At 44.0% G+C, this 26,012-nt stretch overlaps 1 protein-coding gene across 1 annotated transcript in view; it reads right to left on the bottom strand.

Annotated features, from left to right (window-relative positions):
* Positions 1-26,012, bottom strand: part of stau2 (staufen double-stranded RNA binding protein 2) — an 84,680-nt gene that overhangs the window by 5,969 nt on the left and 52,699 nt on the right. The window contains exon 13 of the mRNA XM_070985827.1: positions 22,433-22,546. Within this exon, the coding sequence (XP_070841928.1) occupies positions 22,433-22,546 (114 nt within the window). The remainder of the gene's footprint in view (positions 1-22,432; positions 22,547-26,012) is intronic.

The following is a 26,012-nucleotide window of genomic DNA, read 5'->3' as shown; positions in this document are numbered from 1 at the left end:
GGGATGGATCAATGTCCATTTTCTCTGGTAACCAATAAATTGTAATCACAACCAACTTCCTCATGATTACCTCTTGTTTGTTGTATCTCATTGGTTTGGGACCTTTCTCTCCTTGAGTAAATAGCCAGAGCCCATCTGTTGGAGAGTGGGGTGGTGGGGGGTGACTAGAGATAAACAGCCATAAATCAGGGGCTTGACGGTGGCAGCGCTGCTGATATACGACAGGCAGGCACGAGGGCCATGGCAGCCAATTGCTGGGCCCAGCAGCTCAACGAAGGACACGGAGCCCAAGACAAATACTGGGCCTATCTGTGGGAATGGCAGCCAGTGAAATCATTATTTTTCTAATGAGATAAGTTGTCCATCGTTAGAGGCAACCGCTACACTGATGCATCAACACCAGGAGAGTATGTTTAGTCTGAGGCCGTGACACGCAAGGTGGAGGTGTTCCATCTCTGTCACGGAACAAAGAGAGAGTAAGAGGTGGGTGAGGAGACAATGTGCAGAGAGGATGCTGAGTCACTGACAAATGGGAGAGGAATGGCAGAAGCTTTCAAAACTGATGCTTAAAGCTGAAAAAATGGTTAACCGGCCCACCTCTGAGGTCCAGGTTCAGATAGAAATGAACAAGTTTTAGCTCTATATGTTGTCTCACTACACCTGAAGGTGTGTGTTTATAAGTAGTTATAGCTGTTTCAAATGCGAGGAGGGTGGGGTGACCTCCATACACCAAACCAATTGTTGCTTGAGGTCGGTGTGAATTTTGGATTCAGAGAGTTACAGAAATTGACAAATGCACCCCTGAGGATGCTTGAAAGGTGTGGCGAGGGGGTTTATGAGGGTTTTAGAGTACAGTGGTAGCTCAAGGAATTAGAAAAGTGCCTGATTCACTTCAATGAGACCACAGTGTTGGCACGGCAAGGGCACTGATGCAGGAGGCTTCACCAACAAAATGTAGGGTTGTTTGGCAAAAAAGTTCAACCTTTTACCGCAACGCAATTTGCTGTCAAACATGTTGAAGCGCTCATTCTGGGTAGAGCACCATGTAACAAGAACAGCATTACAGAGAACAGCAGAATAATAAATCCTGCCTCACACTGTTATAAAACACTGTGTAGTGTTTTTGAATCCGATCACAATTCAAACTCCAAGTGGATTTCCTGGATTTTATTTCGTTTTCTTGCCAGTGCCTTTGACATTATGCCCATACCACCACAGCCCCTTGAATTTGTTATGGAACAAGTACCGAAGTCACCCTCATCACTCCCTCTTCACCTATCCTGTCCTCACCCCAACTTTTTAGATAACAGACCAGCAATTGTCATCAATCCAAGACTGAGAGCCAACCTGAAGCGCCCCTCAGATACTTCACACATGGGCTCATTCATCTATCTACCTAGCTGTCCCTAGTTCAAAGGCTTGGACAAACAGTGGTCGAATGTGACGGCGTCTGAGGAGGATCTGCGACCGTGGCCGAGCTCCTGATGTGGAGTGACAAGGGCGGCTCATTTTTCTGGGCCTGCTGCGCTCTTAATGGCTTGTCCGACAGAGGCTTCGCTTCCGTCAGCGGCTTGGCCAAACAAAGACTTGGTCCCCAAGGAGTCCCTGGCATCAACCTGATGGATCTGACGGATCGTTGGATCACACAGACCCTGACAAATCAGACCCCTGTGTCAGCTCTCACTGCTGGACTACTGGGGTCTAGAGAGGCAATCATGATGTTCTGGGGAATGGGGGACTTGCTGTGGAGAAAAGGTGTAAAACAGAACAAGGGGAAGAGACAACAGAGGGCAAAGCTGGAAAAACAGCAGAAAAAAAAAGAGAAGAAATATTTGGTGGGAAAGGAACCAGGAAGAGGAGGGGATGGGAGGCTTCAATCCTTCCATCTCCATCACTTCACCCTCTGGCCTTTCAGCAGCCATCAAAGACCTCAGGGAGGTCCTAATGAGGTGAAGACCACCAGCACATAATTCAGTCTCACATACTTGCATCTCTTTCTCTCCTCCTACTCTGAATCTTCAGGGTAGAAGAAGAAAGGGAAACATTGGCCTACTTTGCATGTTCTCTTGACTTTATCAGATCAGATGCTGCCTCAGCTCTGCTGGAGGCCAGATGAAAGCACAGACCCTAGCTTAAGGTTTAACCCAATGACCCAGTCTCAGTAGTACAGTGTGGTATTTCCCTCTTTACGAAGCAGCTCCAGACTCCCAGGGCTTTCTCTGGCTCTGTACAGTCCAGCTGGACTACTCAAACCCCTCTCTAATCTTACGTCCAGGCCAAGAGCGTCAGTAGCAGCCTCCCATCTTTTCTTTGATCTTGTGTTACTGTCTAAGTCATGTGTTTGGACGTCCACATTATACAAGGGAGTAAGAGGCAGGAGATAGGGAACGCTTGGTTTCTTCCTCATACACATTCTTCTTGTGGTCTTTGGCTGGACTGGAAAGCAACCCTCAACAATACTACAGGTGTACTACAATAGATGCATGTACAGAAAAATCAAAAGATAAAGTTGTGGCTCAGTTGTGCTGTGGGTTTGGGTGTTATATGCATAACATTAATCTTTCTTATTACTAGAAGTTGGTACACTGCTTCATTTACAGCAGCGATGACCAACTGGTGGCCCATGGGCCACATCCGGCTTGCAGAAGACTAATGAATTCAGAAAACGCACAAATCCAACATTACTCACCACTGGAAGAGGCCCAGTCTGTCCTGAAAGTTACTGTTGATTAGCTTTCCAACCCAACGAGCCAAAAAGTCCGTAATTCATTGTTCACCCGCTCAGCAGAATCAGATTACTCTCCTCCATTTCTCTGCGGACTCACTATCAAACCACCCAGCTCCCGGGCTGGCCATTCCCTGGAGCAGCACACTGGCCAGACTATGGGAGGCAACTTTTTATTATTGTTATTTTTTGTTTTTTAAAGTCTGGCCTAAATTGTCTGCTCAGACAAATTCTGGCCCTTGGACAAATGTAATTGAGAACCCCCGATTTACAGGAACAATATTAGGCTCACTTCCCCACTACCAAGAAGCACTCTGCTACTGATATACACAAACCACAGCATTGTTGCACAACCACTTCCATAAGAGTTTCTTCATAGAACTCGAGACAATGCTGGGGTGGATGGACCGTAACCAAAACCACTTGCTTTTGTTTGCTCAATTGTACAATCACTATTCGCCTCTTATTCTGCAATAACACGCTGGCTGTCAGGACTTAATAATGCTATAAGGAGTCTGATTAACATCGGGTGGCTGCTTCTGAGCTGCTGCGAGGCGGGGGGAATCTGAACATGAAGGGGTTGCAGGATGCCTGCTGATGAGGATGATCTAAGGGACGTCCACTAGACTAAACAATGACCAGAGTGGATTTCAAACGGGTGTTTTACAGGGAGGACCTGGGAAGTTGGAAAAATGAGTGCCCTGTTGTCGGAGAAGTTCTGAGGCGGGATATATTGTTCTGGAAAGGGCTTGTTCTGTTTTCAAAAGGCCACATAAAACCTTGACAGGGCTCCCTCTTTTTATGCTCACTCCCCAAAGCACAAAGAAATATGAGATAGCAGGGAGGAAAAAACCCCAGCCATCTTTTTGTCCTGTGTTAACCCTGTTGTCACTACCATGCCATCACATCACATCTTTCTCTGATGTTGATTAAATTCTTTTAAATGTTATCTAGAGCAGATTTTCTCTTCTCCCTTTTCCTTCTGTCATCTACTCTCGAGCTTCTACTCATCCCTTGGCTTTCGTTTCCTCTAAATTCTTTTCTTTTCCTTCCACCCACATCAAAACCCTGGACAGGGATCAGTGGAACATTCCCGGATAGCTTGTGGAGAACACCTGTGTGTGCGCATGAGTGCTGGCAGTGTATGCGTCTATTTGTTAATGCGGTGTGATATGTACATGGATTCTTGAGTAACTACAGAAAACGTCTTCAGATCATCCCAACAAATCTCTTCCTCACTCTATATCCAGATTTCACATCCTCTTCCACATCAGAGGGATTGATAAAAGAGGCAGTGTGTGCCTGGCAGTGGCCTAGCTGAAGCCTGACATGACGTTAATTCTTCTGAAGTACCATTTCATACGAGCCACTTCACTTCTTGTGAAAGAGTGAAGCAACTGTGAATGTTATACACCTGAATAAACTTCTGCATGAGGAAAACTATTTGATTTCTGAATACTTCTCAACCATGTGTGCATGCTGCCACATTATGGTGATAAGAATTCCTACAATGAATAGTGAGTGTACTCTTCCGTGTGTCTCCCAGGCCTGAGTTGAGCACTGAGGGCTGGCTTAGTGGGTAACAGCTATGGGGCTCCCCAGGGGAGCAAGCCTTCGCTGACATGGGAAGTCATAAATAAGGGCCCAGGGCGCTGCGCCATGTCATGCGTCATTTGGACTGGAGAGGCCTGCTTTATCCCCTCCCATCACTGAGCTGCTGAGGATGGCACCTCCTAGGGCGTAATACAAAACATATGGGCAGAGGGCGAGGGGCAGAAGCACCTCAGCATACCATACTCCTGCCTTGTCAGCAAAGCTTCTTGGAAGAAAAGCAGATACAGCTGAAGACAGCCTCTACGATAACACTGCGCTAGTATGCCACAATCAAACTTAAAATGTCAAGAAATAGTAACCAAATCCGTGAGCTTGGTCGTTTTTGATGCTATAACATGGCGTCATACAGTAATTATATGATGTCAGCCATAAAACACTGAGCAAGTTTAATTGGCAACACTATTTAGCATCAATAACCAGTATATAAGCAATGACCAAAATTTGCTTGTAACACCTTGTGGCAGGCTATAATGTTAGGTCAAGCATTCATTTCTACATGCATGACTTGTATGAACAAGTAATGGATGCTCGATAACACATGAGAATTATACGCAATAACATGTTTTAAGTACTTTCAAAAGTATATATGAACAGTTTGTGAAACCACTTGTGAATGATTTGCATATGAGTATAAACAGCTAATAAATAATTTAACACATTTGCAAACAATGCAATCACTTGCAAATGTTTACCGACCCTGTCCTTGTCCCAACTTGTTTGTTGCTGGCATCAAATTCAGAGTAAACATATATTTATATATTTACATATAAAAATCAAAGATGAGGTAAAACATAAAATCTCTTGTCTTTAACTGTTTTCAGTTGAGGGTAAATCAGAAAGGATCAGCATATTATTCATTATTGATTACTGATGAATAGCAAATTCTGTTTTAATTTATCTTTTACACAGCATCACAACTTTTTTTTTTTTTTTTTTTTAAATCAAGGTTGTATGAGCCAGTACACAGAGAATATATCATGTTACTGACTAGAACATGATGACACCATGAAGAAATGCAGGTCAAGAGAAACTGAAAATGACACATTTCTGGACCAAGATGAGAAAGCACAACTTTCCCTTTTCATCAAGCACGGAAGAGATGACACATTTTTATTGAGAAAGGAGCCTGCCACCCACAGAGAGTTACGTTGGGAAACCTATGCTTGTCTATCCTCAATATTGCTAACTTATTCCACAGTTGCTGATGAATCAGTGACTAAATACAGTAGGAGATGAGATATAGCGCATGAAGAATGCATTAGTGATGGGACCACTGCCTGTGAAGATATTGGGTAAGAAGAGAAAAACAGCTTCAAGGCCAGTGACTCACCAGCATGACCACTGACTAAGCTGAAATTCTCTTTAAAAAGAAAGGCCCTCGAATTCTTATGGACTAACACCCCCCACCATACACAGATGTAACTTGGGGGATGAGACACAGTCTGGGTGAACTATTCCTTTATGACTCATCCAATGAAACGCTGTTATTCACAACTTCTGCTTTGCTTGTATTGATGATATGAACAGAAAATAATGTTGCTTCACCAAAAGTCATCCAAATGACTGAGGATGCTTCACAAATATGGGAAAGTCTTTAAATATTGGACTGAAGATTCACTTCCTGGGCTGATAGTCAAGTCATGCTAGGGGATTTGGGAAGTACCCTTCTGACTGTTTCCATCAGGTTTCCCCAGTGATTCCAAAGCACTGTTACATCACCTCATATCCACCTGCAAAGATCCACCTTTCTATGCCGGAGGGAGATGCTCCTCTAATCCTGAACAATTGGATTCAAATTGCCCTGGGGAGGGACAAAAAGCTGTGGGAAGAAAAGCCAGCCTTCAGGCACTCGCTCTCTTATCAGCAGGAGATAGTGATCGGTCTCAAGAGGGGTCCCATTTCTCTCTTTTCTGCTTCCCAATCTCCCTTTCATTTCCACTTTTCTCTCTGTGTCCAAGATCAGCCATGTGATCCTTTCAGGTGCTCTTTCCCTGCCAGTTTCCATTGTCCTGAATTCAAAATGACAAACTCTCACTGTTCGCTCGGTGTTAAAGTGCACAGCCTAGCTGAAGTGGGCAGTGGTGCAAGCAGAGGTTGGGTGGGGATGCAAATATGATGGCTGTGGTTGTTGCTTGGCTGCTACACAACCAGAGGAAAAAAGACCGAGTATCGGCAGCAAGGAAGGGCAGCTCACACCAGAGGTGGGATCCAAGGTCTTAATCACTTCCCCCCCATTTGCATAGATAATAAAGTTAGTGAAGATACAGCAGTGGGCCGTATCAATTGCTAGTGAGGATATCAGCCTGGATGTCAAAGAGCATTGCTGGCTGTTATCAGCCCTTCCGTTAAAATTGGAATCCAATTATTTCTGCGTCGTTGGGCAAATGATGGACTGAAATACTGTTTGTGTTAAAAACGGTCAGAACAAATTAAGAGATAGGTTCAATGAGTCATCAGAGTAATTATTTCACTTCACAGGGTGGTTATCAAACCCTCCTATTCCCTCATAATGACAACAGCTGCTGGTTACCTTGAACTCAGAACCTCAGTTTGAGTTAAGGCTTCAAACTAAATGCAGTCCCAATTAGAGCGATGACAGAAACCTCATATCGTGATATACAGAAGGTCATTCAATATGCCGATAATGATGCATATCACAATATAGCATATCTTCTTTAAATTCAATGAATAAACAGTATAATATAAAAAGACCATTTGTACTCGACAAATAAAAGCTACATACTCCTATTTGATTATCATCTGCATTAACTTAGAAACTTTATGGAAATTTGAATTATAAAAAGGTACAAAGAAAACACTTCAAATATAGTTGTAAGCAACATAATTATAGGCCTAAAATGTGAATATGGTTACAAATATAAAAACCAAACATTAACAGTGGGACTGTCTGAATTATAGCAGTAAACTAGAACAAATACAGGCCTAACATAAATGCTGATTGATGATGTGAGTTATTCATTCTGTCTTAGCTGGTCAGAGTCCTTCTCCTGTTCAGAATAACCTCATTGTGTGTCACGTTCACTGTCCTCATCATGCAAATTTCCAGCCTGCATGCGTGCACAAAGCATTGCCCAGAAAGAAAAAAGGGAGTGATTTGTCGCACAATGTAATAAACAATAGAGCACAACATTACACGAGATGATTCCCTATCATCATGATATATATATAGAGTCATGTGGAACAGCCTGAGTCTGAATATGTGTGAATACGTGTGAAGGCAAAAGTGTTTATACCTGTTGTGAGCAGCTGTTTGAAGCCTGGCATAATAGAGAGGATGCAATAATAGCATACAAATTCAGCCTCTCCTCAGAAGCATTCATGGTGTTGCATGCACAAAGGAACAGAAGTGCTAGTGTGATGAATGAAAAGGGAGAGTTTGAGAGGGAAGTTCATGAGTATGTATGAATGCCAAACTGTTGATTTCGGAAAGTTAGAAACATTTTCAGACGCCCCAAGTTTCCAGGGTACGAGGGAAGGAGGTTTCAGACATATAGAAATCCAACAAGCACTTTATCTGAAGTGTACTGACCCCTACGAGAGAGAAAAAAAGGTTTACAGAGGAGAGTTACAGGTGTTGAAAGGCAAAAAAGAGGAACTTGGGGATGCAGTATATGAAAGGGTTAAGATAAAGGGTGAAGGGAGAGGGGCTAAGTGTCTCACTGTGACAGCCGCCAGCTGCATGCAATAATCCCCAACCCTCCATCACGAGCCCTTTATATTTTCTTGTCAGAGACGGCGGTGCATATGAGGGAGTGGATGTCTGGTGGACAAGGACATCCGGTAACAAGAGAGGACGCGCAGTCAGACGGCGTTTTACACCTTCTTCCCCTCGTCTCTTCCTCCTTGTAGCTCCCCGAGCTCTTTTCTACATTGGTTTTTAATCACCTCGTACACACAAGGGACACGCCTGTAAAACCTGTTGCAGTGTTTTATAATTTGCTGTGGATCCCCACAAGCCCTGTGACTGTTTCTCATTACCCAGCATGCTCACTGGGCCTATAAGATGTAGATGGACATTTTGTCTTACATCTAAACCCCAAGAAATACTGAGTGGGCCTGTAACTCGATGTGTGATGGGGGTCGATAGAGACCCATCATGCCTAACGGAGCCCCTCACGTGTTATGAAAACTCCACTATGTTCCTATGGCAACTGGCAGTGTATTCTGCAGTCACAGATTATGTATAAGGCATGTTTACTGAAAACAATAAATTCCACTATGCTTATATCAAGAGGCAGGCCTTGCTGGGTAAGGCTCCTCCAGTCAGGCTGGTTTTCTGATGAATAGGTCCAGGGGCCACACTAACTAGCCAAAGATGGAACATGATGGGGAAAAGCATAATGTAATGCACACTGGAAACATGTGTCTTGTAAAAACTGCGAACATTAGGAGTCAGTCGAAAGCTGACGGGCCTGTCACAAGGTGTTCATAAACAACAGGAACAGATCTCCACAGGAACAAAGCCATGTTATGGATTCAGTCTGCGAACACAGAACGGCTGATGTGAGGAGCAAACACAGACTGATGTGGGCATGCGGAATAACAACAGCATGACATGATCTTCTCCAAAGCTGGAGAGCAAAGGGAATTAAAGAAGCTGTGCACCAAAATTTCAGCCAGATAAGATACTTATTAGTAAGGAATATCTCTATTATGCCACGGACCAGGGACAAATTAAATCTAATGGGGTTCCAATTAAATGATGGGAATTGACTTTATATGTCTAAACAGTAGTTGCAGAGAAAACGGCTTTCTCTCTTACAAAGAAATAAAACATATTCTCGATTGAAAACAGTACAAAGACACTGTATTTAATGTTTTACCTCATCAACTTCATTGATTTTTGTAAATGTAAGCTAATTCTGAATTTAATGAAGTAACATGTTTCAAATAAGTTGGGACAGAAGCACCTTAAGACCAGGAAAGATGTGGAATTGTCCAAAAACACCTGTTTGGAACATTCCACAGGTAAACAGGTTCACTGGTAACAGGTGATAGCATCATGATTGGGTATGAAAGGGGCATCCTGGAAAGGCTCAGTCGTTCACAAGCAAGGATGGAGCGAGATTCATGGCTTTGTGAACGCATGATTGTGTGAAGGAGATTAATACATGGGCTCATTGTAAAACTGTTGTCAGTAAACACAGATTTATTGCAAAAGATTGTACTTTATGTTTTAAACAGCGTCTCAACTTTTTTGGAATAGGGTCTGTGCATCCGTGCTACAGTTTCCTTGCAGTAGCACAGCACAGAGGCTATAGCCCATTATTTGTCACTGATGCTGTGATTCTATCCATGAAAGGAGAGTGAGTACTTAATCCTCCGCGGGAGAGTTTTTACGAGCCGCCTCACACATTTTTACAGCATGGCAAACAGACAGTAAACACCAGGAAGGCGCTGCGCTTTAACACGTGATTAAGACACAGCTAATTAGATTGCAGACAGTAAAACTGTGAGGGAATCGTAAAAGAGGGAGTGGAGACAGGCCTGAGCGAGGGATCAGGTACAACCAGCAGACATTTAAGTCAGGGCACCACAGGCCACTGACAAATGACTGAGCTAGGGTTTCTCATTTCTGCTGCCGTCTCAGCGGCAAAAATGTAAATAGCAGACTTTCTATGGTAAAAAAGAAAAGACCCCTTCACACACAAGCCCCCCCATGTCCACCATCCATCCCTCCATTCTTCTCCTCCCTCTCCTCCTATGCAGTGGTTGGTCCCATGAAACAGGGGTCAGGGTACTAATGGAGGACCTCATGGCCTTGTGTGCCTCTGGAAACAACCCCCCACCCCCCCACTCCCTGCTCTCTTATAAATCAAGCAGGCTTCATTGAGAATGGCAGAGTCCTCTGATGTCCCAGCCATGTCTCATTTCAAAGTCCTCCTGAAGGCTCACACGGTTCCACGTTTACTCACTGGGCACAAGGGAGACGTGTATGTGGGGGTGAGTGTGAGACTCAAGGAGAGAGAGACAGACAGAGAGACAGAGAGTGAAAGAGAGAAAATGAGTTCGGGTTAAGTGAGAAGTAAGAGGGAAATTAGGAATAGAGAAGATGTCCCAGAGGGAAAGGGGGCCTCTAAAACAAATGTTTATTTAGTAACTACGCTGCAGTAGACCTCTCACTCGAAAGAATGTTCAATAAATCACACAAATCTGGACATTACAGTGTGTGCGTGCACATGGGCACATGTGGAAGTAGTGAAGATAACATGCCTTCCTCTGTTGCACATGGACAGTTCGCAGAACACCTTTAGAAGTGCAATCCGGGCATAATCTGCCTCCCTTCATCATCAGCTAAGGTGTATGCTCTATAGAGATAAACGGTAACTGACACAATGAAGTTTCCTTCAGTCTTTGCATCCATATCAACGCCAAATGAGTTTCTGCCACAAGTGTTGTTACATAGTCTTTCTACACAGCATCTGAATGATGGCGAGAGCATCTAATCAAAACCAGTAACATACAGACACTCTAGAGGCACATAAAGGGAAAAGAGCAATGCATACAATACGCTGCTCTGCAATCAATATAATTTTGGAAAAAGACAAAGAGTCCCACAGGAGGATATCAGGGATCCTTAAATGGAACTTTAAGGGACACCTGAATTAATCAGCACTATGTTAAAGCTGCAACAGGTGATTGAACATACTCAAGGCCGACATATCTAAATCTCTCCTGTCATAATGTCTGGTGAAAACATTCTGCCTCTACACGCCGTTTCCCCCTGCTGCCTGTCTGACGGCCACCCTCTCTCTCGCTCCTCTCCCGATTCTGTGAATTCAGGATTTGTTTCACTCAAACCAGAGTTGGTGGTGATTGTCGGATCTGTGTGGTAAGTATGTAGCTGGTTAGCTTAGCTTAGTAACAAAGTCTACCTCATAGGCGAGGCTATTTCTTTGCTTGGAGCAGTTTCCAGGCAACCAGCGGACAGTCAAGGAAGTCACTGGTCCCAGCCAAGAAATAGGACAGTGCGAGTCCCTGTAAAACCTCAATGAGTCATTTTACACTTCATTACACATTTACACTTTACTCTAACTAGCAATTCAATTCACATTAAAATACAGAAACACTGCACCTGAGAGTGCAGCGTAGGATAATTTGTCATATCACACCATCATATTCAGCTCTGATAGCTGTCATTTGCGACAGGAGGGAGCAGGACTGCCTTTCGCTCAGCCAGCTAAGACATGCAAAAGAATAATAACAATACAAAAATGTGCTGTGCATCTCCTGTTTCACTTGCTGCTGCATTTTCTTCCTCTCGCATTTAGGGAGTGACAGTGTGGTTTGCTTAATCTTCCCTTATCTCCTTTAAATGCAAAAGGGTGGGCTGAATTTGCATGTAAAACAGAACACAAGTTGTCACTTGTGACTTTATTTACAGAGGAGATTTGGAAGATCGCAAAGATACTGTTGAGGCGGGCAGGCACGCACACGCACACGCACACGCACACACGCACACACACACACACACACACACACACACACACACACACACACACACACACACACACACACACACACACAGTGTTTACTTAAACCGCAGGAGTGTGTGACACCTCAGTCGTAACTGGTGTTAACCCCCGATGTGGCTGTTGTTTTGAGTGTTTCAAAATGTCTGCTGTTTGAGGCCTGAGAATGCGTTAACATCCAGATGAGAGGAAGGTGGCTGCAGTGGGGAGGGGGAGGGGGGGGAGGGGAGGGGGGTGGGCTCAGACAGACAGAAAAACATTCCCCAGTCGCTACGCTCATCTCCATAACTCAGTACGCAGCCACAGAGCACTGATCCTTACATGGGACATTAACGACCCGACTCCCACCACTGGAAGTGTCGTTACCTGCCAGTGAACAGTAAGGGTCACTTAGGGCCCAATTCACGACGGCCATGAAAGAGAGGCTCATCTTTTTGCCTCATGGCTGCAGTTAAGGTTAAATAAATCACTTGCAGCAAATCTGCGTCAGGCAGGAGGAGCCTCGCCTTGCACGGATGCAGACTTGTCGGCGATTTCTGAATGATAGCCTGTAGTTCCAGAAAGACGTACCCTAATCATATTTTGTACGATGGAAATCAAAAACAACTTTTACAAACAAATAGCATCTAAGCATCGGGGAGATCTGATTTCAGTAAGTCAGGAAAGCAACAAAAGAGTCTAATTACAACCAACAATGCGGGTCATTGTGCAGCGTGAGTGTGTTTGTCTATGTATATGTGTGGTTGTTTTCATGCCTGTGAGGTGCGCCTGCAATTACTGTCAGTGTGTGATTCGCTTATGATGATTAATTCTTAGAAGCTCTTCTCCGCGAGACGTGTGCCACATATCAAGTTAAAGGGCGTTCAGCTTTTCCTCGGAAACTTGCACAATAGATGTTCGATGAATTGTGCAACTCGAATGAGAGCATCGGTGCCGGTCTGTGGTCCTCTGGTTCGTCTTTGTCCTACGGTGGTGTCCTATGGAGCTGCAGACACATCACACATCTCTCATATGGAGGAATATTCATGACTGCTCCCTTTCATACGCCCCGATTTCAAAAAGTTGGAATACTGTGCAAAAGATAAATAACACAGAATGTGATAGCTTGCTGATCCTTTTTGACATACACTCAATTGAAAACAGTACAAAGATGGTATATTTATTATTTGACCTCATCAGTGTCACTGATTTTTTTTTAAACATATGCTTATTCTGAGTTTGATGCAGCAACATGTTTCAAACAAGTTGGACCAGGAGCAACTAAAGACTGGGAAAGATGTGGAACGCTGCAAAAACACCTGTTTGGAACATTCCACAGGTAGACAGGTTCATTGGTAACAGGTGATAGTATCATGATTGGGTACGAAAGGGGCATCCTGGAAAGGCTCACTGTTCACAAGCGAGGACGGAGCGAGGGTCATCACTTTGTGAACACATGATTGTATGGAGGAAATGACCACATGGGCTCGGGAACACTTTTAAAACTTGCTGTCGGTAAACACAGTTTAATTGCAAATGATTACACACTGGTTTTATTTATGTTTTACAGAGTGCCAACCTTGTGGGTATCGGGGCTGTATCTTTGAAGCAAAGGGTGAACCCCCCAATTAACATTCCTCTACCGCAGTAGAGTTTGTATATTAGGACAAAACAATACAATGAGACAGTAAAACAGTTTGCATAATCCTGATTATGAAACAAAGGAGACATGTTAACCTTTGCAGAGCGAAAATCTAACCGTGTTGGTGTTAGAAAAGGTGTTTTCTCCACAGGTGACATATCTCGCACGTTGTCACTGGGAGATGGCAGAGCAGAGGAAAAAGACTAAATAGGCAGCCCTTATCTCGGGGACCTTTTCAGCGAGGCGAACTATCACTCAGTATCAAATGGCATTAAGTTAATGAGCGAGGGATCCCACAAAGAGCGGCAGGCAGTGAATTTGCAGCCTGCAGGCTTGCTTATGCCTCCCACGGGGGTGATGAGTGAAGAGAGGTGTGATTGGTTTAGAGACCTTCATCCACGCCAAATTTGTGTGTGTGGGAAATCACACACGGAGCCTGACAGCACCGAAGGTTGCAAGGCCACTGCCAAAACATCTTGCTCCTCTTAGCATGGAGGCGATAATGAGTGTAACACCTTTGGCTGCCTTAAAGCAACCACCCTGGTCTGACAAGAAACCAACAGGGAGCGAGAACAATTAATCTGTATACACATAAATATGGAGAGAAAGTACACCACACATCCCATCATCACTTCCTACCTTAACATAACTGCTTATTTACTCAAAATAAAAAACAATACCTAATATCTGAATTGAAATTGGCAGGTAGTGTTACTAGCTGTTATGCTCTCCATATATGAACGTCTGACAATTTCACACCTAGAAAGCGTCAAGTTACTTAGTTACTCTAGCATGTACTTTACAAACACATGCCAACAGCCTGGAGCACTGATGCAGCCATTCAAGGTTTGTTTTCACGAGGGCAGAGCAGAACTTATCCTCTGGTTAGCCAGTGTTTGTGGGTAAACAGCGTTTTCTTGTGTGAGAAGCCTGCTTGCACACATGCACACCGCTGGTAAACCCCATGAAGCGATGTCTGCACTGGAGGTGTGTGTCAGTGTTGATTCATACTGCTCATGTAACACGACACAAGGTCAGCGCCTCTGTTACATGGTGTGAAAAGGTCAATTCACCAAATAGACTTAATTTTCTTACCCTGAACTACTTTTGACAAAAGAAACAGTCGCTGTGAGAACCGGTGACAGCATGTTCTGGGGACTATCCTTGACAACAGGAGTGAATATTTCGAAAGTTTTTTTCAATTGCTTTGAGCACCACAAACAAAACTGCCTTCATCTCCACTGCACTGGGGTGAGGCAGATAAAATGATGTGCACAGCGACATACTGTACTACTAAATTGTTTTGCTAAAACAAAACATTTGACGCTTTCATCTCCTTTCAAGGGTTTCTCACTGCTGATCAGACAAGAGAGATGTTGAGCTTTTAAGCCACTTTACATTTTAAAGACTGAATCTATTCATTTAAATAATCCTTAGCTGCGGCCCTAATGTCAGCAAAAGGCTGACACACTGAGCCCTTTTCAGATGTGGAATACGTAACAAGGCTGGCTTCATCTCTGCTAAAGTGACGCTTACTGGAAAGTTTAGACTCCTATGAGGCTGCATCACTGATCATTTACTAATATTATCAACTGCAAAAATAAAGGGAGAGAGCTTATTTTCTTTGTGCATCGAAGATGAAGATTGAGGAAACAAATTCCAGTGATCTTACAGGGCAGTAATGTTACAAGACACACATTTCTCTCTCTCTCTGCATGTTTTCCCTTGTGCTGCTGCAATCTTTACGCTAATCTGACTACATTCAATTTAGATGTGTGCTGTGTTCAAAGTGATACGGAAATGTTATTAGGTCTGGCCCAGCAAGACTGCCATCGTGACTTTTATGTAAAAGTGACTCGATTGCTTATTCAGACACGAGACCGGCATGTTAAATTGGCATCGCGTTGATGTAAAGGGCTGCGTGTCTGAGAGGGGCTGTGATGTAAAGATACAAAACAACACAACGCCTGCAAGTGCACAGCATGTCATTCCAGAGTTATCTCATTTCCATCTTACACAACATGCATGGCAACAATTTCAAGGTTGTTGCTTATCTTGACAAATTATGTTAAAAATAAAGAGTGAGTGTGTGTGTGTGTGTGTGTGTGTGTGTGTTCACTTCCACACCATGTCGGCCCTTAATAGACATGCTAATGCTCCAAGGGGCCACTTTGAGCTATCAACACGTCCCCTAATGGGCAAGTTCATGTTTATTCTCTCCCCACTGGTCACTGCTTCCTTGGCATGAGAAAAAGAAAAGACAGTCACTTCTATTTCCCATTTTCTCATTCCCTGTCCTCATCAATCTTAAGCATCCCCACTCAATTTCTCTCCACTGCCCCTTCTCCCTCGCTTTCTCTCTCTCTCTCTCTCTCTCTCGCTCCTCTTCCTCCTCCTCCATCATTCTTTCACTGCTCCTCTCCTCTCCCGTCACACTCTAATCTCCCGGTCTGAAAAGTGTTTCCTGAGGAGGGCATGCGGGAAGACAGGCGGGTGTGATGGATCGCTCCGTGGATGCTTCACTTTGTCCTCTCTCCAGGGCGGGAACAGGGTGGGGCTGGGTAAGGGGAGCAGCAGGGGTCGGGCAGGTCTGACAGCGGGAGTGCTAGGTGAAGTGGTGTTGGGGAGGGAAGCAAGGTACCAGCTCCTTTGAAATGTGGTGTTTGGGGGGGGGGGTGTCTGTGACTGCTAACCCTCTAGTTGCCAATGATGAGAGCTAATTATACTGCAGAATGAGAGCTCTGCAAACATGTTCCTCCTGCTGCAAACTCTCATCACGACTTACATATTCAGCTCAACTGACATTATTAACATGCAAAGATCTGAAACACCACAAAGACGACGTGCAACTTTTCTCCTGTGCTTTTAGCTGATTAAATCAAACTCCGCATTCCAAAAATCGTAAAAACTACGAGCTAAACATTCTGGCAGAGAAATTAGGCCTCATGATAATTTCATTTCTTCTAATGAAGCAGAGAGAGCAGGTCAAATGTTTCTGTTCCAGTAGGGATTAACTCTTCCAGCCGCAAACCACGAGTCTACCGTGTTGTTGGTATTTTCAGTGGATAATGCAGGTGAGCTCTCAATGTTTACAGTAATAGCAACAAGTACATGATCTACAGTCACCACCCTATAACAGATCTCCTAAATCAAGAAAGCATGCGCCTATTTTCCTGAGAGCAGGAAAAAAACTTATTAAAGTTTCCCATGACACAAACATAGCTTGTGACAGTCTCCTCTGTGAATAATTTAATAGAAGCTAATCTATTATGAAGCTCATTCTCAGTTTGATTTAATTTCCATTACTGTTGCTGCATGGAGACTTATTTTATCACCTATATTGTGTCCCTGGTTTTGTTTTTCTCCTGATGGATTAGCTCAGTCATGTCATGGCTTTTGTACCACTGTTTGCAAACTGGGCTGTAACTGGACTTGCATTTCCAGTCATGACCCGTTGCCATGTAGCTGAGGCGCTTTTGGACTGGTTCAGCTCTTAGCAGCAACAGATGAACGCTCCTACGGGCCAAAGGTTTGGATCATTACGCTCAGCTGTGACTTTATATTGGCCAAATATTTAGCATGTCAGTTCACGGATTTGGCGTGTCACGTTTTGACCCAAATTTTCAGATCGTCACTGGACTCAGAAACCCAGGAATGCCTGCTCCGTATTCGCTTTCGGGCCATGTCCATGCAGTTTGGGTCCCACTCCCTTGTTTTCTCCACATACGGTGATTTAGGATACGTCCAGGTGCTGTGTTTGGTTACACAACAGCGGCACATAAAGAGGACACAGACAGGACAGATAAGAAGGGAGGAGAGGCTGTCCGACAGCTGCCTGCCTGGTTGGGTAACACTCCTGCGGGACCCCCTGAGAGGAGCCCAGCCTTGGGTAACGTCTGTGCCCCAGTCGGGAAGGAAAGACTTCAAACACAAGGCCTGTACAACCTCCACCCCTCTTGCAGCTCCTTCTCCTCCTGCTGTTCTCCTGAGCTCCATGGGGGATCTCTGAAGACCATCCCAGCAGTCACCACGCCATGAATCAGTCCCGTCTATCCTCTTGCTGCCACAACGCTCCTCCTACTGTCACTCTATTGCTATGAATGTGGGCAAAATCTGAATAAATCTACACCTCACCGCTGCTTGTCATTATCGCTCCCTTGCAGGCCCTTTCCGTCATTCTGTTTCCTCAACGCAACTCTGCTTGAGGCGAGAATCCACATACAAGGTCGCACGACCAATTAATTTTAGCAGAACTGTCCAATGTTTTGTTTCTGTAGGGAGGATTGGGTAACCTCATGGGATGGTTATCAGTGTGTGTTTGTGAATCTGGCATAAGATAACAGAAAGAGTCAAGAGAGCAAGCATGTGACCAAATGGTGTTTTGGTAAGGTGAAAGGCCTTTTCACAAGGGCACTCATAGCACTACACCAGTGAATAAAGTCTGCTCACAGACAGGCTGTAGAAAACTTAACCTTTGCCTAGCTCCATTACCTGGCAGGCCTGGTACAATTCACAAGAAATGAATTAAAAAAAAAGTAGGCCTCATTACCTGAAAGCATGTCTAAAACACATTTTAATCCTGATACACTATGTTCAACATGTCAAATCAAATCAGCCAAAATGTGCTCTTGCTGCAGGAAACCCAAGCAGCCACAGCTGACAATCTGGGAGACAGGGCCCCCGGGAGTCTCAGCTGAGGACATTATTGCACGCAAAGTAACCCCCCGCCCCTCCACACACACATACACAAAAACACACACATACACACAAACGCACACAGTGTCTGGTAGCAGACAACAGTCACCCTGTCATCTTCGATTGCGGGCCGCTCATGTTGGACCAGCGACACCTCACACACAGCTCAGTGGGCCTCGGCCCCCCTGGTGTCCCACTGCCGCCACAGAAAGACTGGCAGAGAGTTACTTCAGCTCTGCAGAACAAACACAGAAATCAGTCTGTCTAAAAAGCATGTAGCCCTGTCGAAAAAATGTCTAAATATATCCCAACGCGACGGCCTTTAATTCCGTCTTGTAACTCAATTGATCTTTGAGGGAGTGCAGATTTAACTGAGCAAAACTGATATGACCTTCAGAGAGCAGGGAAAAAGGCCGGAGATTTGTGGTCACTGGTTATAAGTTCAGAAGGCACGTCAAACAAGAGGTTACCTAAAAATAAACCTGCAGCTGAACATGGGAACTGATACACAAAAAGTGGGGTTAAGCATATTCTTGGCGTGGTACTTTTGTTTATTCAAAAAGCTGTCAACGCTGTATTTTCTCCCTCTCATCTATTTGGTTTAAAGATATTAACTAAACATACTGTCATTCAGAACTCAAATGGAGAACATGTTGACAAACATTTTCGGCTCCGGGCGGGTTTCAGCGAGCGCAGCAGCCGACGGGCTCACATGTGTTTGGCAGATGGCACTGAGTAGATGGCACATAAGGTCAGAAAGAGCACTCAGCTGTATATCTCTCACACATACAGGCCCTCCAGGAATGTCTGCACAAGGCCAAGGATTATGGCAACTAAGCACTGTGGTGTGTGTTTATGTGTAGGTGCTTCTGTGTGTGTATGTTTGCACTTGTTGATAGAGAGCAGACCACTGTAAAAATTACACTGACAGAGGCTCTGTTCTCAATCATTAATGTTTACCGTGCAACAGAGAGCTACACTAAGGTTTTACTCTCTGATCGCCAACTCTGCACCTTTAACAGGTAATTAGATCCATCAAGACACACAACTCTGCACATTTATGTGTCTGACAACGATAGCTGGGAACATGACCTGGCGTAATAGGTTTCTGGTGCATTAGCATTCATTTCAAACTTAGCCTCACTATGACATCAGTGTGAACTAAGTGGAAATTTACACTAAATTACACGTGATCTACTTCTTATGTGGTGAGTTACTGACTTAAATATCTACACATACAAACTGTGTAATGATGTAACAGTTGCAAAGCTAACTCATAAAAGTAATGTTAACTTGCTAGCTTGCGGCTGAGAGTCCGACTGTGGACATAGCGGTTGCTTGGTATGTGCCTTAACTGTTAGGCTCCAGCTCCACAGCCTTAATAAAGGATGATGGAATGAAAAGTTGATGGGTGGAGAAAGAGAGAGAGGGGCAGGCGGGGTTGGGAGGGATGCATGGTCTTTGCATTTTGCAACAAAGCAACAAAGTTTTGGCCACAAATTGCAGACTGTTCCTTGATTTATGGCAAGCATGCTTCTCATCACTACTACTGCTATTGTTCTACAGTCAGCTGATGAGCTGAACCGATTCCATCTTCTCTTTGATCTGAAACAAAGACTAAGAAGTTTTGGAGCCATGTGTGCTTTTCAAGTCCTTGTTTTCTACTCATTTGGAGGCTAATTAAGAGAGATAATCAACAGCTGATATGTTTTTTTTTTGTATTTTGTATTTACAGCCCTACATGTTTTGATTACACGTCTGACACAAAAACAAGGCAAAAACAATCCCAGTTTGGTAAAGACTTCCTAGTTTGCAAAATGAAGACAAAACCACAAAAATGAACAATAATATTATTAGAATAATAAGAAACACACAAGTCATCAGTCAATGCACGGATGACACTCATGTCTAATCTGTTTGCAAACAACAAAGAGTAACAATACTATAACTCAAACTAATATGTTTCTGTTATAACTGTTAGAAATTAATCTTGCTTACTTTTCATCAAATGCTGTTTTGCCAACTGGATTTTCCTCAGCCATTCTTCCGTAACTGCAGGCCATATCCTACACATCTTTCCTTCATACATCACGGGCAGAGAGGTGTGGAGAGGATTTCCTTTGGCTCTTGATCTTTATCAATTGCTCTGGTCTACCTGACATAAACCTCCATGACAGCGCTGATAAGACAGCAGGAAATCCCCACAGCGATGTATAATGAAACACACTCGAGTCTCCACACATTAATGTGGGATTTGTGTGTGTGTGTGTGTGTGTGTGTGTGTGTGTGTGTGTGTGTGTGTGTGTGTGTGCAGCAACACAGATATGCTCCAGGAAAGGTTTTTTATCACCTCTTAGCCAAGAGATCCCCTGCTCCATCTCATCAGATTTACAATGTCTAATTACACAGATAACAGTGCAAGGCCTGTGTTTGTGTGCACGGGTGCCAAGGCCAACATGTGGCACAGGAAACACGCGGATCTCCAGCGAGCTATTGATTAGCAACCCAGACGCTTGGCAGATCGATCTGAATGCGTGCAAAAGGATGCCCGGGATTCTATTCAAGCTGTCCTATTGACTTGCAGGTAACTCTACGGGCCTTATTAGTGCATCGACCGCAGGCCCATGCTCACAGCCGCTGGTGTCCGCACCATCATCAACCAAATGTGTGACGCTTCAGCCCCACTTTGTTCAACAACTGTAAGGGTTTGGGGGGCTACTGAGGGTGACCCCTTATTGTTAGGTGCTCCCTTTGTGGTCGCGCTCCTCACTGTACTGAGAAGAGAAAAAGAAAGGCCTTCTCTAACAGTCGGTCATGCCCCAGTGCTCCTGGCAACAACAGGTCCCGAGGACGCAGACCTGCCTGGCCTATATTGGCTTGGCTCTCAGTTAGCGGTGGCGGCACTAGCCCCCTGTCAGCTGTCCCATTCAGGGCCCGGGTCGGGACTTTATTAAAGCTTTGAAGGCCGCTGAATAAAGGGCCGTCCTATGTTTAGATGATAGAATGTAAGCAACTGGTTTTCTGCTTGGGCAACACAAGACAAAGAGCCTCCTTCTGAATACGGGGAGTATGTGAGAGAGGGTGAGTGAGAAAACGAGAGAGGGAGGGAGAAAGAAGGGTAACGCCGCAAGTTGTGGAGGTACTCTTTCAGATTTCAGGATGGGGATTACTTTGATTGACGGAAAAGTGGCGACTGTGTGTGGGGGTGAACAGTGGCTCGACAAGGAGAAACACGATGAGTGACCATTATCACAGGTGGTTCTGACGCCCCGGTGATTAATACTAAACCCACAGAGCCGAGGCTTCTCTGTTAATTAGAGGATGAGACCTCTACCAAAGTCTCCTCACAACATGCCCTACATACTACACTGTATACACCACTGTATACGCTACACTTCACTGCACCAGGATAAGCAGAACCTACAAAGAAGAGCAGGCTGATATTATCGGCCATTTATGGGTGCAGCAATATACTTTATTGTTGTTCACTATATTAGTCAACCACATAACATCTTTACCCAGACATATCTACAAAAGGTTCATTATGTTTATGTTTATCTTATGTAAGGAAAAATATGACACTGGACAATATATTGAAAATCTGGTAACTATATTGTTCCATACTCTTACTTATCACTACCAAATTGTCCTCTACTAAAGAGATTAACAGACTTAGGTTTAGCTTCCAAGAAGGATCCCAATTTACTGTCCATAGCAAGTGTTTGGACAATGCAGAGAGTCTCCTCTTTAAATGGAATAAGATTAAAACTAATTAAAACACTCCTCGCACTACATTCCTAAAATAATCTAATATATAAAACAAATGTCTGTCCTTGATTACTTTAACCTGTACAGTTGGCCCTTTATCAGAGCATCAAGGTTAGTTTAACATGCACAACTTTTGCCACCAAATTTAATCTGAGGTGCACTTTAACTAAAAATTCGTGTGCATCTTTAATGTACGAACCCAAACTATATGTTTGCAGCCAACGTCATGTAACAGCCAATCAAATGGCTGATACCTGCATATTCGATGATTTTCAGATTGACCGCTAATGCAGCTTAATCACTCTATTGTAACCTTATATACTATAAATATATAATATTTGATATTTATGGGCCATTTTCTACCATCTACCATTTCCTTTCTTAAGAGGTGTGACACTCACTCTCCCTTCTCTCACACACACACACACACACACACACACACACACACACACACACACACACACACACACACACACACACACACACACACACACACACACACACACACACACACACCTGGTCATGGCTGGCTTGGAGGGTGCTCCCGGTGCCGTGGAAAGTCATTTGCACAGGGGAGAGGGTCAGATAGGTCACAAAATCCTTACCACTCTGCGCATCACTGTACTGCACCTGGAAGAGAGGGCAAAGGTAGGAAATCTGAGTTACGCCAAAAGTAAATACAGGAAAAGATCAGTTAAAGCATGGACGACAAGCCAACTGAAGCATCTCAAGTGTTCAGTGGGAAGTGGCTGGCTTCAGAGTAAGTCTTGCATGTCTAATTGCCACCACAGAGCATTTGTGGACAATTACCCCACACCATACAGAGATGGCAATGGAGGGGAATGAATGTAAGGATGTGTATGTGCAACTGAGGGGGTGATGATGACATCACTGGCGACCCCTCATCTTTGAGAGGTTAACTCTGCAGGCATTCCTAAATACTGTGCAATCAGGACTGTTATGACATGATGCTCCTCTGGGACAGTCTGCTCCTGAGATCCAAGGGCTTTGGTAATACTGCCTGCTTGTCTGCCCTACTTCTCACTGGCTCTCGCTTGGTGCATATGTGTGTATTCACATGTGTACGTCTACTTACGTGTGCATGTGTTTGCCTGGCCTACTTTATGCCCAGGACAGCTGGAGGCATATTAATAAATGGCACAAATAACTACGAGATGTGAAAGAAGAGAAATATCCGACTGATGCAGAGAGACAAAGGACAGGAGGAAGAAGAGAGGCCATTACTGATTCAAAATGTTTTCATGCATCAATGGGCAACAAAAAAGCAAGTTAGCAGGTATGGAGACATATAGCTCTGAAGGCAACAGAGCTTCTACCTATGTCAGTACAAGTGAACTGCACTTCAGTCAGGCATAATAGCAAAGAGGCCATATCTTGGTTTCTAAGCCATGAGTGGAATCTGCTACAATGAATGCCATGATCATGACGCACAAAGGCATTTACATATTTATGTAGACCAATGACTGATTTCCATGACAGCGAATATTATAGAAAGATGTGTTGAACACATTTTGACGTCAGTATCTGTTGAATTTATATACAATCTGGGTGTTGGTTAGTCATTGTATATTTTTGTTGGCTGAGGAGTTTGAAGCTATTACATTCTTTTAATCAACAGGAAAAGAAAATGTGTGTCACAACACAAAAGTGTGTGTGTGTGTGTGTGTGTGTGTGTGTGTGTGTGTGTGTGTGTGTGTGTGTGTGTGTGTGTGTCTGTGGATTTGCCTCACTGGATCAAAGCTTCATCTTATGTAGCCTACAACTCCTTGGATACATGCTGAACTTGTGAATACAAATGCATGCTCATGCGTACAAGCGGCTGTATATGATCTGTGACTGAAAGCTTCCAGAGCGAGGTGTGTGTGTCTCTGAATGAGTTATGATCGTATGTGGAAAAGTGTGTGTGTGTGTGTGTGTGTGTGTGTGTGTGTGTGTGTGTGTGTGTGTGTGTGTGTATGTGTGTGTGCGTGCACTAGCCAGCCAGATGCATGGATGTTTGCCCATTAAGACGCAGACCCATTATAACGTGTGCAAACACACAGAGAGATATGAGCATGTGCATGCAGAGGTAAATACAGTACATGAGAAGACACACACACACTGACGTGCATGCATGCACACACTCACACACACACCTGCTGATGAGGAGATGGGCCCACAGTGATAAATTGTGGAATGCTATCTGTTATGTGTATGAATGATGAATGTAGTAAAGTGAGCCATGGAAAAAGCCTTCTCTGACAAGCTAATCTCTAATAAATTCTCCAGACTTCAACATTAAGGAGAGAGAGAGAGAGAAAGAAAGAGAGAGGAGTGAGACAAAAACAGACGAGGGGGACTTTAAGGGTAAGAATACAGTCGTTGAGTAACAAGGATCCTAAAACAGACTCCAAAAAAAGGGGCTGCTGTGTAAAATGTCAATAATAACAGAATGCAGTCATCTGCAAACAAACTGTGTTTACTGACACTTTTACAAAGTGTTCCTGAGTCCATGTAGTAACATCCTTTATACAATCATGTGATCACAAAGTGGTGAACCTCTCTCTGTCCTCGCTTGTGAACACTGAATCTTTCCTGTATGCCCCTTTCATACCCAATCATGATACTATCACCTGTTACCAATGAACCTGTTTACCTGTGGAATGTTCCAAACAGCTGTTTTTGGAGCATTCCACTACTTTCCCAGTCTCTTGGTGCTCCTGTCCCAACTTGTTTGAAACATGTTGTTTCATCAAATTCAGTAATTCTGCATCCTAACTTTAAATAAAAATACAGCTTCTTCCATAATCTTGCGAATTGTAAATGTTCCGCATGCTGGGTCCTTTAGGCCATATAAAGGCCTGTTGATGGGAGCCTGTGACGTATGGTGTAATCATGCTGTCTGATCGGCAGCCAATTTGCTCGGTTCATCTATTGCGAGCTGTCGGGACTCCTGCTGAGGGTGAGGCCCTTCGATGGCACTGGAGGAAACAGACGCTCTCTCTCAGCCTCTTATTGTAAGGAGATATATGCTCGGATATATCAAATTTCTAGCCATTTCCAACTTCTGCCATTGTCTGTGTGAGTGTATATGCACACAAGTGTGTATGTTCAGTTGATGGAAACTACCAATTACAAAGCATCTGAGACCACGAGGGGTCAAAGGTCAGGAGGTCCCTTACACAAGATAAAGCTTGTGTAACCAAGTGACTGTTAGCCGTTGCACTTTCTGTTCATTCTTCATCGCTACAATTCACCCACAAAGAAATCTGGGGAGGGGAGATCTCTTCTTGAATTTTGCCTCCACGTTTTTCAGGGATGGCCACATCTGTCTGGCCACTGCTTTGTTCCAGACTGAAATATCTCAACAATAACTGGGTGGATTGCCACATTTGGTACAGACAGTCGTGGTTCCCAGACAAAGTATCCCAACGACTTTGCTGATCCCTTGACCTCTGCTCCAAAGCCACCATGAGGTTGACATTTGTGATTTTGAGTGGCATATTTCAACAGCTACTTGATGGAGGGCTGAGAAATTTCCTACAGATGTTTATGTTACCCACTGGAGGACTTTGGTGATCCCTCCACTTTGCCTCTAGTGCCACCATCAGGTTGAAACTTTAATTTGTCCAATATTTTGTGACGTGACCAAATACCTGCAAAACATCATTTCCCGTTAGCTTCAGCTGTGCTTGGTGTTCAGTGCTAATTCGCAAATGTTTCCATACTAACAAGCTAAATTAAGATGGTGACCATGGTAACAAGCCTGCTAAACAACAGCATGATGTCGCTGTGAAGTACAGTGCGGCTGCTGACTCTTAGTCTTGTTTCTTTCTGTGTTTTTCTTTTGTTTTCCCTCGTCCTCTGAGAGATCTTGAGCTGGGTCTGGAAAAACTGTTTTTGTAAGCCTGTAATGACCATTGACACACTGTATGCAATATTGGACTATATAAATAAACAAGACTTGCTCCAGCCACCAGCCAAATTCTGTGTACAACAGCAAATCTGGCACATCACCAAACGTCACCTGGAGGTCTTACTTTGTTGGTGGCTTGTTGATAAAATAGTCAAAGTTCCTGATTACTTTGAGGATTTT

Source organism: Chaetodon trifascialis, chromosome 18, assembly GCF_039877785.1.
Source record: "Chaetodon trifascialis isolate fChaTrf1 chromosome 18, fChaTrf1.hap1, whole genome shotgun sequence".
Classification (NCBI taxonomy): Eukaryota; Metazoa; Chordata; class Actinopteri; order Chaetodontiformes; family Chaetodontidae; genus Chaetodon; species Chaetodon trifascialis.
Note: the sequence above shows the minus strand (reverse complement) of the source record. Positions and strands in the feature narration are given on the sequence as shown.